The sequence below is a fragment of the Pongo abelii genome, chromosome 15 (assembly GCF_028885655.2).
Source record: "Pongo abelii isolate AG06213 chromosome 15, NHGRI_mPonAbe1-v2.0_pri, whole genome shotgun sequence".
Lineage (NCBI taxonomy): Eukaryota > Metazoa > Chordata > Mammalia > Primates > Hominidae > Pongo > Pongo abelii.
In genome coordinates, this window is record NC_072000.2 from 78222323 (window position 1) to 78241802 (window position 19480).

A 19480-nucleotide genomic window follows, 5' to 3' on the forward strand; every position below is an offset into this window, starting at 1 on the left:
GTTCACTGCAACCTCTGCCTCCCAGGTTCAAGTAATTCTCCTGCCTCAGCCTCCTCAGTAGCTGGGATTACAGGTGCCCGCCACCATGCCCAGCTAATTTTTGTATTTTTATTAGAGACAGGGTTTCACCATGTTGGCCAGGCTGGTCTTGAACTCCTGACCTCAGGTGATCCGCCCGCCTCGGCCTCCCAAAGTGTTGGGATTACAGGCATGAGCCACCGCGCCTGGCCTACTATGATTTTTAGTTTCAATCTTTTTTATTTTTTTGAGACAGAGTCTCGCTCTGTTGCCCAGGCTGGAGTGCAGTGGCGTGATCTCGGCTCACTGCAAGCTCCGCCTCCCAAGTTCAAGCAATTCTCCTGCCTTAGCCTCCTGAGTAGCTGATCAACAGGTGTGAGCCACCATGCCCAGCTAATTTTTGTATTTTCAGTAGAGACGGGGTTTCACCATGTTGGCCAGGCTGGTCTCAAACTCCTGACCTCAGGTAATCTGCCCACCTTGGCCTCCCATAGAGCTGGGATTTTGGGCATGAGCTACCACACCGGGACTTAATTTTTTTTATAGAAATAGGGGTCTTGCTTTGTTGCCTGGACTGGTCTCAAATTCCTGGCCTCAAGCAATCCTCCTGCTTTGGCCTCCCAAAATATTGAGATTACAGGCATGAGCCACTGCACCGAGCCTGATTTTTTGTTATAATGAGATTATGCTTATATTCTTCACAACATGAAATTTAAATTTTATTAACTTACATGTTTACTGCATAACAAATATGTACAATAAAATTTAAAAATACTGAGTTTGGCCGGGCACGATGGCTCATGCCTGTAATCCCAGTACTTTGGGAGGCTGAGGTGGGCAGATCACCTTAGGTCAGGAGTTTGAGACCAGCCTGACCAACATGGCGAAACCCCATCTCTACTAAAAGATACAAAAATTAGCTGGGAGTGGTGGTGCACGCCTGTAGTCCCAGCTACTCGGGAAGCTGAGGCAGGAGAATCGCTTGAATTTGGGAGGCAGAGGTTGTAGTGACCTGAGGTCGCACTACTGCACTCCAGCCTGGGCGACAGAGCAAGTCTCTGTCTCTCAAAAAATAAATAAATAAATAAGAATAAAAATAAAAATACTGAATTTAACAAAACTCTCTATACTTAAATTTTTGATCTGAGTAAGAAGGGAGTTGAAATATATGACTTGGGGCCGGGTGTAGTGGCTCACGTCTGTAATCCCAGCACTTTGGGGGGCCAGGGCGGGTGGAGTTTGAGGCCAGGAGTTTGAGACCAGCCTGGCCAACATGGTGAAACTCTGTCTCCACTAAAAATACAAAAATTAGCCAGGCGTGGTGGCACATGCCTGTAATCCCAACTACTCTGGAGGCTGAGGCAGTATTGTTTGAACCTGGGAGGCGGAGGTTGCAGTGAGCCAACATTGTGCCACTGCACTCCAGCCTGGGCAACAGAAAAAAAAAAATGTATATATATATATATGACTTCACCAGGCGTGGTGACTCATGCCTATTCCTATAAGCCTAGCACTTTGGGAAGCCAAGGAAGGTGGATTGCCTGAGCTCAGGAGTTTGAAACCAAGACTGAGCAACATGGTGAAACCCTATGTCTACAAAAAAAAAATTATAAAAATTAGCCAGGTGTGGTGGCACATAACTGTAATCTCAGTTAATTGGGAGGCTAAGGCAGGAGAATTGCTTGAACCTGGGAGGTGGAGGTTGCAGTAAGCCAAGATCATGCCACTGCACTCAAGCTTGGAAGACAGAGCGAGACTCTGTTTCCAACAACAACAACAACAAAAAATCAAACTTTAAAATTCCATTATTCTTCTCAAAAACTTTATGCTGAGAGGAAAAAAGCCAGATATACAAAAATAAAAATAAAAACTGTATAATTCCATTTATATGAAAAGAATAAGCAAAACTTATTTATAGTGACAGAAAGCAAATTAGTGATTGGTTGGTTTCAGGGGTGAGGGAAACTCACTATAAAAAAGCATGAGGAAATTTCTATTTCTTGTCAAAACTCATTTAACTGTACACCTAAAATAGATAATTTTTTTTTTTTTTTGAGATGGAGTCTCGCTCTGTTGCGCAGGCTGGAGTGCAGTGGTGTGATCTCAGCTTAGTGGAACCTCTGCTTCCTGGGTTGAAGCAATTCTCCTGCCTCAGCCTCCTGAGTAGCTGGGACTACAGGCGTGCGCCACAATGCCCAGCTAATTTTTTGTATTTTTAGTAGAGATAAGGTTTCACCATGTTAGCCAGGCTGGTCTCAAACTCCTGACCTCAGGCAATCCACCCGCCTCAGCCTCCCAAAGTGCTGGGATTACAGGTGTGAGCCACCGTGCCCAGCCTAAAATAGATACATTTTATTGTACTTAAGTTTATCTTAATAAAGTTGATTAGAAACAATTTCTGATTCTGCTTTAAAAATCTAAAAGAATGAAGAATATCAGCCGGGCGCAGCGGCTCATGCCTGTAATTCCAGCACTTTGGGAGGCCGAGGCGGGCGGATCACGAGGTCAGGAGATTGAGACCGTCCTGGCTAACACAGTGAAACCCCGTCTCTACTAAAAATAAAAAAATTAGTCAGGCGTGGTGGCGGGTGCCTGTAGTCCCAGCTACTCAGGAGGCTGAGGCAGGAGAATGGCGTGAACCTGGGAGGTGGAGCTTGCAGCGAGCCAAGATGGTGCCACTGCACTCCAGCCTGGGTGACAGAGTGAGACTCCATCTCAAAAAAGAAAAAGAAAAAGAAAAAGAATGAAGAATATCCTAGATAGAAAGTACTTTAAATTTTTTAGGAAAAGCTCTGTACATTTAAGAGTGATAGTTAAAAATGTAAACAACTAGCTATAACAAGTGGTCAGAGTCATCACAGTGCTTTGGCAGTGGTGGAATACTGAAGGTAGTAGTCACATTCCAAAAGGCTAAAAACTCATAAAGTATTCACATAGGGAAAAGGGCAGAATGATCCAAGATGCAGCTTTAAAACTTACCTCAAAGAGCAGAGCCTTGGCTTTGTGTTCTGGCAGTAAGCGTAGTCCTGCTGTTGCCTTTAGGACCACTGGGGTCTTTTTCCAGTGACTTTGGGGGATTGAGTCTTTGGCCACCTCTAAGAGCCCTTGAACAGTCTCAGCACCCTTCAAAAGAGACAACCCATTCATCTGATGAACGATCCATTTAGTGGCTGGCACTGGTCTGTTCTGTCAACATACTTTGTGGGAGCAAGAAGAGGGAGGTGGCATAGGGCTCCAACCTCTCTCTGCTCTGTAGCAGGAGAAAACTAGAGAAGTGGGCTGCTTTGAAGAAGGAGAATCCAGGCCAGGCGCGGTGGTGTCTCACACCTGTAATCCCAGCACTTTGGGAGGCCAAGGTGGGTGGATCATTTGAGGTCAGGAGTTTGAGATCAGCTTGACCAACATGGTGAAACCCCATCTCCACTAAAAAATCCAAAAATAAGCCAGGCATGGTGGCACACGCCTGTAGTCTCAGCTACTCGGGAGGCTGAGGCAAGAGCATTGCTTGAACCTGGGAGGCAGAGGTTGCAGTGAGTCAAGCTTAGCTTATGCCACTGCACCACAGCCTGCGCAACAGAGTGAGACTCCCATCTCAAAAAAAAAAAGGAGAATCCATTTCATTTTGACACTCCTAATAAAACATTATTCTTTTTTTTTTTTTTTTTTTTTTTTGAGACAGAGTTTTGCTCTGTCACCCAGGCTGGAGTGCAGTGGTGTGATCTTGGCTCACTGCAACTTCCACCTCCCAGGTTCAAGCGATGCTTGTGCCTCAGCCACCCAAGTAGCTAGGATTACAGGCATATGCCACCACACCTAGATAATTTTGTATTTTTAGTGGCAATGGGGTGTCACCATCTTGGCCAGGCTGGTCTCGAATACCTGACCTCAAGTGATCCACCCACCTCACCCTCCCAAAGTGCTGGGATTACAAGCATGAGCCACTGTGCCTGGCCAAATTATTCTTTTACATTATGATCATTTTAGTTGATTATTTATTTTTCTTTTTTTTTTTTTTTAGACGGAGTTTCACTCTTGTTGCCCAGGCTGGAGTGCAATGGCACAATCTCGGCTCACTGCAACCTCTGCCTCCCGGGTTCAAGCGATTCTCCTGCCTCAGCCTCCTGAGTAGCTGGGATTACAGGCATGCGCCACCGCACCTGGCTGATTATTTCATGTTTCTTATAGGTAAATCAGCTTTAGGATGGTATAGTGAAGAAAACACAGGAGTTAGAGTCAGAAGACTTGCTTGCTAGCCCTGTGGCCTAACTTAGGTCACTTGGCCTTGTTGGGACTTGGTTTCCTCAAGTGTAGGATGGGAGATACGCCACCTACCACCACTAAACTGTCGTGTGCATGAGGCAGAGTGCATGTGGTTGCCACACAAACTGTAGCAGTAATGATGCCATACTTTTGATGATCTCCTAAAGAACATGTCAGGCTTATTTTTGTATCATCATATTGTACACAGTAGATGCTCAATTTGTAATAAATGAAAACCATTATTTTAAATCCACTATTTCCCTGAATGAACTTTTATTCTGATATCTGACTGCCCTTTGATCATTGTTAGCAACTACAACATGATCACCTTTTCTAAATGCCAAGTCAGTTTCTAATAATATAGTTGCTTTCAACAGCTCCTAATTTTTCTTTTTTTATTACTTATTTATTTTTAATTAATTAATTATTTATCTACTATTCAAATATACCCGACCCTGGTATTTTTTTTTAATACTTTAAGTTCTAGGGTACATGTGCACAATGTTCAGGTTTGTTACATATGTATACATGTGCCATGTTGGTGTGCTGCACCCATTAACTCGTCATTTACATTAGGTATATCTCCTAATGCTATCCCTCCCCCCTCTTCCCACCCCATTACAGGCCCCAGTGTGTGATGTCCCCCACCCTGTGTCCTCATTGTTCAACTCCCACCTATGAGTGAGAACATGTGGTGTTTGGTTTTCTGTCCTTACGATAGTTTGCTCAAAATGTATTGTTTCCAGCTTCATACATGTCCCTACAAAGGACATGAACTCATCCTTTTTTATGGCTGCATAGTATTCCGTGGTGTATATGTGCCACATTTTCTTAATCCAGTCTATCATTGATGGACATTTGGGTTGGTTCCAAGTCTTTGATACTGTGAATAATGCCACAATAAACATATGTGTGCATGTGTCTTTATAGCAGCATGATTTATAATCATTTGGGTATATACCCAGTAATGGGATGGCTGGGTCAAATGGTATTTCTAGTCCTAGATCCTTGAGGAATCACCACGCTGTCTTCCACAATGGTTGAACTAGTTTACAGTCCCACCAACAGTGTAAGAGTGTTACTATTTCTCCACATCCTCTCCAGCACTTGTTGTTTCCTGACTTTTTAATGATCGCCATTCTAACTGGTGTGAGATGGTATCTCACTGTGGTTTTGATTTGCATTTCTCTGATGGCCAGTGATGATGAGCATTTTTTCATGTCTGTTGGCTGCATAAATGTCTTCTTTTGAGAAGTGTCTGTTCATATCCTTTGCCCACTTTTTGATGGGGTTGTTTGATTTTTTCTTGTAAATTTGTTTAAGTTCTTTGTAGATTCTGGATATTAGCCCTTTGTCAGATGGGTAGATTGTAAAAATTTTCTCCCATTCTGTAGGCTGCCTGTTTAGTCTGACGGTAGTTTGTTTTGAACAGCTCCTAATTTTTCTAGTAGATTTGCTATCCATGTGCTACTGAACTAAGAAAATATATCCTCTCAGGGCCAGGCACGGTGGCTCACACCTGTAATCCCAGCACTTTGAGAGGCCGAGGTGGGCGGATCACAAGGTCAGGAGTTCGAGACCAGCCTGGCCAACATAGTGAAACTCCATCGCTACTAAAAATACAAAAATTAGCCGGGCATGGTGGCATATGCCTGTAGTCCCAGCTACTCGCGAGGCTGAGGCAGGAGAATCGCTTGAACCTGGGACATGGAGGTTGTGGTAAGCCGAGATCAGGCCACTGCACTCCAGCCTGGGTAACAGAGCGATACTCCGTCCAAAAAAAAAAAAAGAAAATGTATATATATCCATATATCCTCTCAGTTCTCCAAACTCAAATCATTTTTAACATCAACCATTTGGGTAATGATTATTCTTGTGACACTGAACAATAAATATCTTTACATTTGCTCCCTAAGTTTAATATTCTGCCTTATTCTATTTTATTTCAACGTGGCCTCAGACACTTAGGATGTAGTATGTTGTGGGTGCTCAAATGTGAAATATAGTCGCCACAAACTCTCTATTCATCCTCTACCACCAAAGATTTTTGTCATCATGGGTTGTTGCCTAATTTCTCAAGTATAGGTATGGTTCCATCCTGCATCAAGGCACTCTGAAATGGAATTCACTGCTCACCATCCCTTCAACTGCCATGTTTATACATCATACCCTATAGAACTTCATGTCTATCTTCTGCATTTACATGAACAAATGCAATTGATGGCTTCAACTCAAAATTTTAAACAGTAAGTACGTAGGGAGTAATGTCTTAAAAGCTAGTGTCATCCTTGCATTACCACAACCAATTTTCTAGCCTTCTTCCACCCAGCCCTCATGAGCGTGGGAAATATAATTAATTTTATCCAGGAGATTAGCTGAGGAGAGAAAGTTGATCTCACACATGACCTCAATCTCATTAGTGAATAGCATGAAATATTCAACAGCAGTGGTGTGGTCAAGATATCAAGGCATTGAGAATCTAAACGTCAAATCATAAGAAACTCACCTGCTTAGGTTGATCTACAAAAGCAGAAAGTCCTGGCTTCACAGAATCAAAAACTTCCCCTTCTAGAATTGGAAGCTGTCCTATTTTGTCCATGGAACAAAACAGAAGAGAAAGCTGGTTACCAAAAGTTAGGCTGCCTCAGATGCTGGGCTCTGTCTCTGTAAGCTTTCCTATGACTTCCCTGAAGTTATCCCAAATGATCCTACTTGTGAGGAATGTCTTGCAGGAGTACTGGCAAGAGGGACTAGAGCAACCTCTGAGGGTCCATTTCTGCTACCATTTCTCTGGTGGACACCTAGCTCCTCCACCTCTCCCCAGGCTCCATAAGTGACCTGAGGAAAAAACACTGACAATTCAGAAAAAGTTAATCTTCAGGGATTCCTAGCCTCATGTCCAAGGATGGCGGTGAAATTCTCATGTGATCCTTCTCCCAAAACTACTCCCCATATTCTGAATATTATGGATCTCTGGAGTATCCCATGTTTAAAGAAGAAGAACAAATTATAGCTATTCTTTTTGAACACATGGGTTTCAGACTACAGACAGCCCAGCTCTCTTCTAATTTCACACTGAATTAAACCATGTGTTCTGGCCAAGCATGGTGACTCACACCTATAATCCCAGTACTTTGGGAGGCTGAGGTGGGAGGATCACTTGAGCCTAGGAGTTTGAGGCCAGCCTGAGCAGGTCTCTATAAAAAAATTTAAAAATGAGCTGGGCATGGTGGCACAAGCCTGTAGTCCCAGCAACTCAGGGGGCTGAGGTGGAAGGATTGCTTGAGCCCAGGAGGTCAAGGTTGCAGTTATGTGTCATCATGCCACTGCACTACAGACCGGGCAATAAAGCAAGACCTTGTCTCAAAAAAAAGTTAAAAAATAAAAACAAAACAAATAAATAAAAATAAATAAATAAACCACATGTTCAATTGTAGTTCAAAGTTCTCTGAAGAAAGACATCCACTAGGTGTGCGATTCTGTAATTCACATAATAAACTCTCAGCATATTTGTTTCTGGGAGGAGATGCTAAAGTGTGGATTTACAGACTCTAGTAAGGGTCCCAGTTGCACTTACCTGGCATTTTCTGCACAAAGGTGTAAACATGAATTCGAGTTCCAGTGCTCCCTGCATCAAACATAATTCCATACAAGGTGCTGGCACTGACATTGATGGGGCACATGGAAGACAGGAAGATACCCTCAAACCAAGTCTGCTGGTTCCTGTGGGAGACAGCGCTGCAAACACAGGATACCACCAGAATGAAAAAGACTGTGCCCCAAGAGGTGGCCATTCTTTTCCCAAGATGTGGCTGGGTGGAGGCTTTTGTTGCAGAAGCAATCCTGCTCACACACCTGCAGAGGCTTATAGGAAAAAGACACACAAGTTAGACCAACTAGCTTTTTTAGTTACACCTGTAAAAGAAGAAACACTCACTCCTGGGCCCAAGGTGTTCTTTTCCCTATTCTAATAACCTGTACAACAAGCTAAACCAGGGTGATGTGGGCTCTTAGCACCTTTTCCGAAGGGTATCTAGTTCCAAAAGGAAATTGGAATTGAAGATATATTTTCCCATGCTTTGGTTTTTAAAAATACAGAGTAATTGTACATATTTATGGAATACATGTTATATTTTGATATATGCAGACAATGTGTAAAGATCAAATCAGAGAATCTAGGATATCTATTACAACATTTATCATTTTTTGTGTTGGAAACATTTCAAATCTTCTAGCTATTTTGAAATACACAATAAAATATTGTTAACTATAGTCACCCTACTGAACTATCAAACACTATAACTTATTCCTTCTATCTAATTGTAAGTTTGTATCCATTAACCAAGTTCTCTTAATCTCTCCACACCCCACTACCCTTCCCAGCCCCTCTGGTAACTGTCATTCTATTCTACTCCCATGAGATCAACTTTTTTAGCTCCCATATGTGAGTGAGAACATGCAGTATATATCTTTCTGAGCCTGGCATGTTTCACTTAATATAACGACCTTTGCTTTTTTTTTTGAGATGGAGTCTCACTCTGTCGCCCAGGCTGGAATGCAGTGGCGCAATCTCAGCTCACTGAAACCTCTGCCTCCCGGGTTCATGCGATTCTCCTGCCTCAGCCTCCTGAGTAGCTGGGATTACAGGGGGACACCACCACGTCCAGCTAATTTTTGTATTTTTAGTAGAGACGGGGTTTCACCATGTTGGTCAGGCTGGTCTCGAACTCCTGACCTTGTGATCCACCCATCTTGGCCTCCCAAAGTGCTGGGATTACAGGCATAAGCCACCGCGCTCAGCCACTTTGCTTTTAATTATAGGGTGGGGGCCAGGAACAGTGGCTCCAGCCTATAATTCCAGCACTTTGGGAGGCTCAGGTGGGAGGATTGCTTGAGCCTAGGAGTTCACGACTAGCTTTGGCAACATAGCGAGAGCCCTGTCTCTACAAAAAAATACACAGGCTGGGCGCGGTGGCTCATGCCTCTAATCCCAGCACTTTGGGAGGCCAAGGCAGGTGGATCACGTGAGGTCAGGAGTTCAAGACCAGCCTGGCCAACATGGTGAAACCCTGCCTCTACAAAAATACAAAAATTAGCTGGGCATGATGGCGGGTACCTATAATCCTAGCTACTCGGGAGGCTGAGGCAGGAGAATCTCTTGAACCCGGGAGGCAGAGGTTGTAGCGAGCCGAGATCGTGCCACTGCACTCCAGCCTGGGCAACAGAGCAAGACTCAGTCTCAAAAAAAAAAAAAAAAAAAAAAAAATTAGCTGGGCATGGTGGCAGGTGCCTGTAATCCCAGCTACTCAGGAGGCTGAGGCAGGAGAACCACTTGAACCAGGGAAGCGAAGGTTCCAGTGAGCAGACCTCGAGCCACTACACTCCAGCTTGGGAAACAGAGCGAGACTCCGTCTCAAAAAATATATATATATATAAATAAATAAATTAGCCAGGTAGGGTGGCACATGCCTATAGTCCCAGGTACTTGGGAGGCTGAGGTAGGAAGACCGCTTGAGTCCAGGAGCTCAAGGTTACAGTGAGCTATGATCATGCCATTGCACTCCAGCCTGGGTGACAAAGTAAGACCCTGTCTCTAAAAATAAAAAATAATAATTGTAGGGTGGCTCTCACATACTCAAAGGCTCTCTGTCACTCTGCTCCTATTGTTGAGTCTAATTTCTTCTTTCCATTTTGATGATTTTCCCTTTAGAATATAAATACCCGTTTCTCCCTCCCTCTTTTCTTACTCCCCACCTTTTTTTGAGACAGGGTCTCACTCTGTCACCTCAGCTGGAGTGCAGTGGCACAATCACGGTTCACTGCAATCGTCACCTCCTGGGCTCAAGTGATCCTTCCACCTCAGCCTCCCGAGTAGTTGGGATTACACGTGTGTGCCTCCATACCTGGCTATTTTTTTTATTTTGGTAGAGATGGGGTTCTGCCATATTGCCCTGGCTGGTCTTGAACTCAGCCTGAGATCCACCTGCCTCAGCCTCCCAAAGTGCTGGGATTTCAGGCATGAGCCACTTCACCCAGCTGGATTTGTTTTACTGGGAAATAATTTTTTAAATGTATAGGTTTTTTTTTTTCATCATTCTGCAACAAAGCCATTATCATGAGTTTGAATATTATTGAAACCTGTGATAAAAAACATTTGTGGCTGGTGCAGTGGCTCATGCCTGTAATCTCAGCACTTTGGGAGGCCGAGGCGGGTGGATCACATGAGGTCAGGAGTTCGAGACCAGCATGACCAATATGGTGAAACCCCATCTCTACTAAAAATACAAAAATGAGCCAGGCATGGTGGCATGCGCCAGTAGTCCCAGCTACTCAGGAGGCTGAGACAGGAGAATTGCTTGAAACCGGGAAGCAGAAGTTGAAGTGAGCCGAAACCATGCCACTGCACTCCAGCCTGGGTGACGGAGTGAGACTCTGTCTCAAAACAAAAACAAAAACAAAAACAAAAAATCACTTGGTAGTGTTGAATGGAATAATGGCATCCATCCTTCACAGTTGCTTTACTAGCAACTTTTTTCCCCCTCTTTTTTTCTGGATGGACATTAAATGAGAAACAAACAAAAACAATTAAGTGCTTTTTGTTTTGGTGATTTGTATCTGGCCTCCTGAAAAGCTCAGACTGTGTCCTATGATCTCATCCGTAAAGGAGAACTCAAGGTCAGGGTTTCTTAATCTTAGCACTGTTTACATTTAGGGGCCGGGAGCAGTGCCTCACACCTGTAATCCCAGCACTTTGGGAGGCCAATGCTGGCGGATCATTTGAGGTTAGGAGTTTGAGACCAGCCTGGCCAACGTGGTGAAACCCCCGTCTCTACTAAAATACAAAAATTAGTTAGTTGTGGTGATGCGTGCCTGTAATCCCAGCTACTCAGGAGGCTGAGGCAGGAACATCACTTGAACCCGGGAGGCAGAGGCTGCAGTCAGTCAAGATTGCACCACTGTGCTCCAGCCTGGGGGACAGAGCAAGAATCTGTCTAAAAAAAAAAAAAAAAAAGCAACAATAACCAAAAAAAAAAAAAGAAAAAGACAATTAGGGCTTGATGTGGGCGCTGTCCTGTGTAAGGTAGGATGTTTAGCAGTATCCCCAGCCTCTATCCACTAGAGGTCAGTAGCACATCCCACCCCTCCACCCACAACCAGTTGTGATAACCAAAAACGTCTCCAGACATTGCCAGCTGTCTGCTGGCTAATTTTCCTGCTCTAGATATTTACATATAAAATATATTCTATGTATTTTCATTTTAAGTTTATTTAAAAAAATTTTTTTAAATAGCCTGTAATCCCAGCTACTCAGGAGCCTGAGGCAGGAGAATCACTTGAACCCGGGAGGCGAAGGGTGCAGTGAGCTGAGATTGCACCATTGCACTCCAGCGTGGGCAACAAAAGCAAAACTCCGTCTCAAAAAAAAAAAAAAGGTATATATATATATATAAATATAAAATATTTTCATATATATGTATGTATATAAACATATGTTTTCTCTGCCATTTTCTTCCAGTAGTAATAAATAATGCCATATCTATCCTCTAAGGTAAGGCTTCCTGACTTGCACTTTATGTACTTTGCACCAAACAGTTTTGGGTCTTCTGATTCAGCTTTCATCTCTGGATCTCTTATGTAAGCCATAGTTTACTGGTTAAGTGACAAGATCTGATTCTAAAGTTCTCATTTCCCAGGCCCTTCAGCTCTAACAAAATACTTCATATATTTGGAGTACAGATTAAGGATTCTCAATCATCTCAACTTTGTTGAGTATCTAGGGTTTATCAAAATGTCTCCCTCCCCACAGGTGACATATTACATAAAATAAAGCAAATTAGGCCAGGCGTGGTGGCTCACACCTGTAATCCCAACACTTTGGGAGGCCGAGGTGAGTAGATCACCTGAGGTCAGGAGTTTGAGACCAGCCTGGCCAACATGGTGAAACTCTGTCTCTATTAAAATACAAAAAAAAATTAGGCGTGGTGGCGCATGCCTGTAGCTCCAGTTACTAGGGAGGCTGAGGCAGGAGAATTGCTTGAACCTGGGAGGCAAAGGCTGCAGTGAGTGGAGATTGTGCCACTGCACTCCAGCCTAGGCGACGGAACAAGACTCCATCTCAAAAAAAAAAAACACACACAAATTAAAGTTAATTGCAGCTGGGTGTGGTGGCTCACGCCTACCATCTCAGCACTTTGGGAGGCCGAGGCGGGCGGATCACTTGAGGTCAGGAGTACGAGACCAGCCTGGGTAACATGGCGAAACCCTGTCTGTACTAAAAATACAAAAATTAGCCGGGCATGGTGGTACAGGCCTGTAGTCCTAGCTACTTGGGAGGCTGAAGTACGAGAGTCGCTTGAACCTGGGAGGCGGAGGTTGCAGTGAGCTGAGACTGTGCCACTACACTCCAGCCTAAGAGACAGAGTGAGATTCTATCTCAAAATAAATACATAAAATAAAGTTAACTATATTTGGAATTTTAAAATATTTGGGCTGGGTAAAGTGGCTCATGCCTGTAATCCCGGCAGTTCGACAGGCCAAGGCGAGTGGATTGTTTGAGGTCAGGAGTTCGAGACCAGCTTGGGCAACATGACGAAACCCCATCTCTACCAAAAGTACAAAAATTAGCTGGATGTGGTGGCATGCACCTGTGGTCCTAGCTACTTGGGAAGCTGGAGGTGGGAGGATCTCTGGATCCTGGGAAGTTGAGGTTCAGTGAGCTGTGATTGCACTACTGCACTTCAGCCTAGGTACAGAGTGAGACCCTGTCTCAATAAATAAAATATTTAAAATAACTAGAGTTGGTCTTAGGTACTACAAAAGCAGAGTTGGAACCATCCGTTTGAACACTATTCAAGGTTGAACTTCTATCCTGTAGTTAAGAATAACAGCTATTGGTTAGGAGAGGAACAAACAAAATTGTTTGACCTTTTACAATCCCAAACAAAGGAAACTTCATGCCAGGAAATCAACCACTGATACAGGCATAGCTGCCTGGCCAGGTTCACACTCTGGCTGATTCTTTTACAGCAAATGAGCTAGACATGTAGATCAAACTAAATAACTCAAAACAGAAACAACTCTTCAGAGTCTCTGAGTGTTAACAGATCCTTGCTTTGTCCAACTCTTGGTCCCTCTTCTCCCTCAGAAAGTGAATTAATGGCATTCTAGGCAGCAGCTTTCCTTCCTCTGTGTGACTGCAGTTTCTTCAGGGGTCACCCATATTTTGTATTAATATATCATTGTAGTTTTTGAAAAACCTCTCCAGCTTCTATTTCTATTAAGTAAATATTTGTTTTTCTTACAGAGATTTCAAAGGTGAAAAAAAAACCCTAGGTATCTGTTTTCACAAGAAAACAAAAAACAAACAAACAAACAAACAAAAAACCCTGCAGAGTCATACCAGTTGTTCAGTATAAAACCAACCAACAGATTTTAGAGAAAGCAAAGGATGAATAAATAGAATGCCCCTTTCTGCTCTCAGTAACTACATTCTAAACCACTTGCAATCGCACTTTTAAGATTAGTTATTTTAAAATGGCATTAGGCATTATTTTATTTTTTTAAACTTTATTTATTTATTTATTTTGAGATGGAGTCTCACTCTGTTGCCCAGACTGGAGTGCAATGGTGCAATCTTGGCTCTCTGCAACTTCTGCCTCCTGGAATCAAGAAAGTCTCTTGCCTCAGCCTCCCTAGAAGCTAGGATTACAGGCGCATACCACCACTCCCGGCTAATTTTTTGTATTTTTAGTAGAGACGGGGTTTCACCATGTTGGCCAGGCTGGTTTCAAACTCCTGACCTCAGGTGATCCACTTGCCTCGGCCTCCCAAAGTCCTGGGATAACAGGCACGAGCCACCACACTGAGCAATGTAAGCCATTTTAAAATAACTAATGCGCCAGGTGCAGTGGCTCACGCCTGTAATCCCAACACTTTGGGAGGCCAAGGCGGGTGGATCATGAGGTCAGGAGTTCGAAACCAGACTGGTCAACATGGTGACACCCCATCTCTACTAAAAACACAAAAATTAGCCAGGCGTGGTGGCAGGCACCTGTAATCCCAACTACTTGGGAGGCTGAGTCAGGAGAATCGCTTGAACCCAGGAGGCGGAGGTTGCAATGAGATAAGATTGCACCAGCACTCCAGCCTGGGCGACACAGCAAGACTCCGTCTCAAAAAAAAAAAAAAGTCTTACATTTATAGAATGACATCCTATTTTACAGAACCCCAGTCTGCACAGCTTGCTCATTCACTATGTTAAAATCTTTGCTCAAATATGTCAGCTTCTCAGTGAGACCTTCCTTGTCCACCTTATTTAAAATTATAACCCATCTGACCACATCATGTTTTCCTATCTACCTTTTCTGCTTATTTTTCTCCACAGAACTTTTTACCATCTAAGACATTATATAACTTACTTTTGTTTATTTTCATATTTCCTGTTTCCTGCCACCTTTACCCACTATGTGAACTATACATAGGCAGGCAGAAATTTTTTTTTTTTTTTAATACAGAGTCTTGCTCTATCACCCAGGCTGGAGTGCAGTGGTGCAATCTCACCTCACTGCAACCTACGCCTCCTGGGTTCAAGCGATTCTCATGCCTCAGCCTCCCAAGCAGCCGGGATTACAAGCATGTGCCACCGCGCCTGGCTAATTTTGTATTTTTAATAGAGACAGGGTTTTGCCATGTTGGCCAGGCTGTTCTCAAACTTCTGGTCTCAAGTGATCCACCCGCCTCAGCCTCCCAAAATGCTAGGATTACAGGCATGAGCCACCTTGGCTGGCCCGTAAGCAGGAATTTTTATCTGTTTTGTTTTTTATGTGTTCCTGGTGCTGGAATGGTGGTGTGAGCACACAGCAGATGTTGAATGAATACTCCAAAGGGATAAACAATAATACAGTAACTCAGGCACTAGATCTCATCCATTTAATAAAAATATAACAGCTGGTCGGGCACAGTGGCTCACGCCTGTAAGTGTGCCACTGCACTCCAGCCTGAGTGACAGAGAGAGACTCTATCTCAAATAATAATAATAATAATAATAGCTGACTGCATTCCAAAAGGAGATTACCCAGCCCTTGAAAAAAATCACAATTCCAAGCTTCAGTGAAGGTTTTCCCCACATCTGTTATATAAAGGTGACATTTTTCCAAATGTGTCAAGTTTTACATGCTACTCAAAATAGTGCAGATAGGTGTACTTTTTGTAGACTAGGGAGGTATGTATACGTCAGTACATTTAAATCTACTCCTTTCAGAATTGGTCTTCTCATTTTCTCTTGCTCACTATCTCTTATTCACCCCCAACAAAGCCCTGTTTCCAATTCTTTTTGTTGAGACTGGTGCCAGCCAGTGTTTGTCACTATCTCCATCTCCTTCTATGGTCTTTTGTGTCTCTTTATACCTGGAGTAAACATGAATCGTCCCCACTCAGCTTTCCCAGAGCGCCACACTCTGGCTTCCTTTCTTCCATGTCCCCGGAAGCCTGAGAGACCACAATCCCAGAGGACCTGGGCCCCATTCATGTGCTCACCTGCTTGTGTCTGCCTGTTCCCTGAGTCCTTGCTTTCGCCGCAGGTTGCCTTTTGCTCTTTGCTCCTGTTTCAGCTCCTCTTAATCAAGCGAGCCTCATGAACCGCATTCACCTTTGTGCCAGTTTGCAACTAACAGTGTGGCATTTTGCTAACTCACTCCCTTCTCTATCCTTCCCTCCTCCCTTACTCTCCTTTTCTCTGAGTACACAATTCGTTCATCTACTTTTATCATAGTTAACTGCCAACTAGTAGGATTATCGCTCATAGGGCGGAAGCTGCTCAGGAACTCATTTCTGTGTTTTTGTTAGCCACATTGAAAAGTTAATAGCATTTCTCAATACCTTCCATCCCTGACACAGAATTTAGAAACATGGATGGAACATAACTTGGTCTCTTAAAAAAAAAAACAAAAAAACTTTAGAAACCTGGGCATTGAACTATCTAGTTAATAAGCATGTACTGAGTATCTAACATATACCAGGCACTGTGCTAGATTCTTGATATACACAGAGGAATCAGATATAGAAGAAATTTCAGCTTACTGGAGAAAACAGGGCTAGGCACAGTGGCTCATGTCTGCAATCTTAGCACTTTGGAAGGTCGAGGCAGGAGGATTACTTGAGGTCAGGATTTCAAGACCACCCTGGGCAACACAGTGAAGCTTTGTCTCTACAAAAATAAAAAAATTATCTGGGCATGGTGACATGCACCTGTAGTCCCAGCTACTCAGAAGGCTAAGGTGGGAGGATCGCTTGAGCCTAAGAGGTCAAGGCTGCATGAACCATGATTATATCACTGCATTCCAGCCTGGGCTACAGAGCAAGAACCTGTCTCAAAAAACAAACAAACAAACAAAACCCAGACAAGCAAACCAATGACTGTAATGTACCGTGATAAGTTCTCTGACAGAAATGCATGCACACAAAGTGCTCTAGGAACAGATATAAGGGACAAGAAACTTGACTTGGAAGAGGAAAGGTGAAGGTGGGATGGGACTGGGAGGCTTCTTGAGGGATGAGAGGTAGGAATTATCCTGGGAAAATGACACAAGGAGGATTCTGAGAACTTCAAGTATTAACAGCTTGATACAGCTGGAATATAGAGGTGTACCAGAATAAAGACAGCCAGAGTGAGGGAAAATGGCTCTGGAAGCAGAGAATCAGATTTCAAAAGGAGTGGACTTGTTTTCCTTTCCCATAGTGACATTGATTGTTAGTTATGTCTTTCTGTTGACTCCCTAAGCAAATATCATTATTGATTGACTTGGATAAAATAATACAGTATCTCACAACAGTGGAAAATTGGATAGGTGATTAGAAAGGTCCACCAAAAGGTCCAAAAAGAGTGAAATGTAAAAGCTCCCACTGACAATTCATCTGAGCTCCACAGCAAAGCTAGCCTTAACAAGTTAAAAATTAAACATAAGGCATGTTTAAAATGTAACTAGAATGAAATTTTTAAACAGTAAGCTGAACTATGGAACCAATATAGTTAAACCACCCAGTGCATAAGTAAGCCAAGCCAAGCAAAACCAAGATAGGTCTAATAAGCTAAGTTCAGGACAGGCTACAGCAAAGTGAACAATGCCTCATTTGAGGATATAACTTATAATACAAAGGGCCACAGCCCTGACACACCTTGCTATCTGAAGGATGTCTAAGGTAGGTGGTGCATGGTATCTTTTGTATTCCCAAAGACAGGTATTAATATTAGGCCTGGAACATGCTGGACACCAGTAATTGAATCCCAAATGGACTTGGTACAATTAGGCTAATGGAATATGCAGGCAGAAGCAATAGGGCAAGGAGTACCCCCTTTCCCAGTGTCCCACTACAGCCTAGGTATCACATGTCCAACTCCCAATTCCCCTCCAAACTAGCCCATGGATAGGGCATGTGAAGCCTATTTATTCCCATATTAATTCATTCATTTGGCCATGTGTTACAGGCAGAAAGAATGAGGGTCGTGACCAACTCAGTATGCCACTGGAGGTTATATGAGCAAACAGAAAACTGTTCTCATGAAAGCAGGATGTTGGAAAACTGACAAACTGCGTCTGCCACCAGAAGGCATGCTGAGGGCAGTCACACCCCCAGCGCAGTGTTCCTTGTGATTATCTATAGAAACATCTGAAGCCTGTTATACAAAGAAAGCAATTATGTGTACCTGTGATAAATCTAGCAGCTGACCAACTGTTACCTCTCCCTCCCTGCTCTTTCTAATAAATATGAAAGGCTGTAGAAGCTCAGGGCTGCCTTTGCTCACTAGAAGCAAGGAGCCCCCTGACTCCTTCTTTCAAAACAGATCCTTTTGTCTTTGTCCTCATTTCTGCGTTCGTCCCTTTCATTCACCCTGTAGCAACCGACAGTGACAGCCATTCCAGAAATTAGCAATTTCTTACTGCTGCTTACAAGTACAGCACACAAAGATAAATCACCTTAGAAACTTTAAGAAACCCTAAGAAACTATACTAAGTTGGAGAAAAAATACATGTCCATAAATTACCTCTATAAAGTGAAAATGTGTCAAGCAGCACAGTTACTATGCTCTGAAACTTCAAAGCTGGGATGATGGAGAAGGCTCTGTGAAAAAGGTCATATCTGAGGAGGGTCCTGAGGAGGGAAATGAATTAGGACAGGCAAGGAGTGATTTTCAGGAATAAAACCATGAATCAAGACATGGATGTGGAAAAGGGATGGGGGCCCCTGGGGAACAGTGAATGGATCAGTTTGACCAACTATAGTAGGAAATAAAGTTGAAAAGGTAGATTAAGGTCACATAGTAGAGGACACCAAATACTCAGCTAAGGAGTTTGGACTTTACTCTGCAGGTGATAGGAAGCCACTGAAGATATTGAACTAGGGAGTATCCAAATACGAATCTGGTAGTTACATGTAAGGACTGCAGTCAGAAGCCTTGTCAGGACCACTCAACTGCTTAATTCTACAAATGTTTACTGATGCCTACTAAGTGCTAGGTGCCAGAAAAGTAAAGGTGAGGAAAACAGATCTTTTTATTCAAGATGCTGAGGCTGGCAGAGGGGGCAGACATATATAAAAATAACCGTAACTTTTTAAACTAAGCATAAAAATGGTAAAGAAGCTAGGCGCGGTAGCTCACGCCTGTAATCCCAGCACTCTGGGAGGCCAAGGTGGGCAGATTACCTCAAGTTAGGAGTTCGTGACCAGCCTGGCCAACGTGGTGAAACCCCGTATCTACTAAAAATACAAAAATTAGCCAGGTGTGGTGGCATGCGCCTGTAATCCCAACTACTCAGGAGACTGAGGAACGAGAATTGCTTGAACTCAGGACGCAGAGGTTGCAGTGGGCCAAGATCACACCATTGCACTCCAGCCTGGGTGACAGAGTAAGACTCTGTCTCAAAAAAAAAAAAAAGGTAGGCCGGGCACGGTGGCTCACTCCTGTAATCCCAGCACTTTGGGAGGCCGAGGTGGGTGGATCATGAGGTCAGGAGTTTGAGACCAGCCTGACCAACATGGTAAAACCCTGCCTCTACTAAATATACAAAAACTAGCCAGGCACGGTGGCGCATGCCTGTAATCCCAGCTACTCAGGAGGATGAGGCAGGAGAATTGCTTGAACCTGGGAGGCGGAGGTTGCAGTGAGCCAAGATCGAGCCACTGTACTCTAACCTGGGCAATAAAG

At 43.5% G+C, this 19480-nt stretch overlaps 1 protein-coding gene across 5 annotated transcripts in view; it reads right to left on the reverse strand.

The window, feature by feature from the left end:
• ENTPD5 (ectonucleoside triphosphate diphosphohydrolase 5 (inactive)) overlaps positions 1–19480 on the reverse strand; it is a 55792-nt gene that overhangs the window by 16672 nt on the left and 19640 nt on the right. For 4 of the 5 annotated variants that reach the window (XM_024231771.3, XM_024231773.3, XM_024231772.3 and 1 more), the window contains exons 4-6: positions 7856–8142; positions 6785–6864; positions 2998–3141 (exon numbers count right to left, since the gene is read on the reverse strand). In XM_024231771.3, the coding sequence (XP_024087539.1) occupies positions 2998–3141; positions 6785–6864; positions 7856–8072 (441 nt within the window). In that variant the 5' untranslated portion in view covers positions 8073–8142. Of the gene's footprint in view, positions 1–2997; positions 3142–6784; positions 6865–7855; positions 8143–16356; positions 16484–19480 lie in introns of all 5 variants that reach the window. The other variant, XM_054530831.2, reaches the window with a different exon arrangement.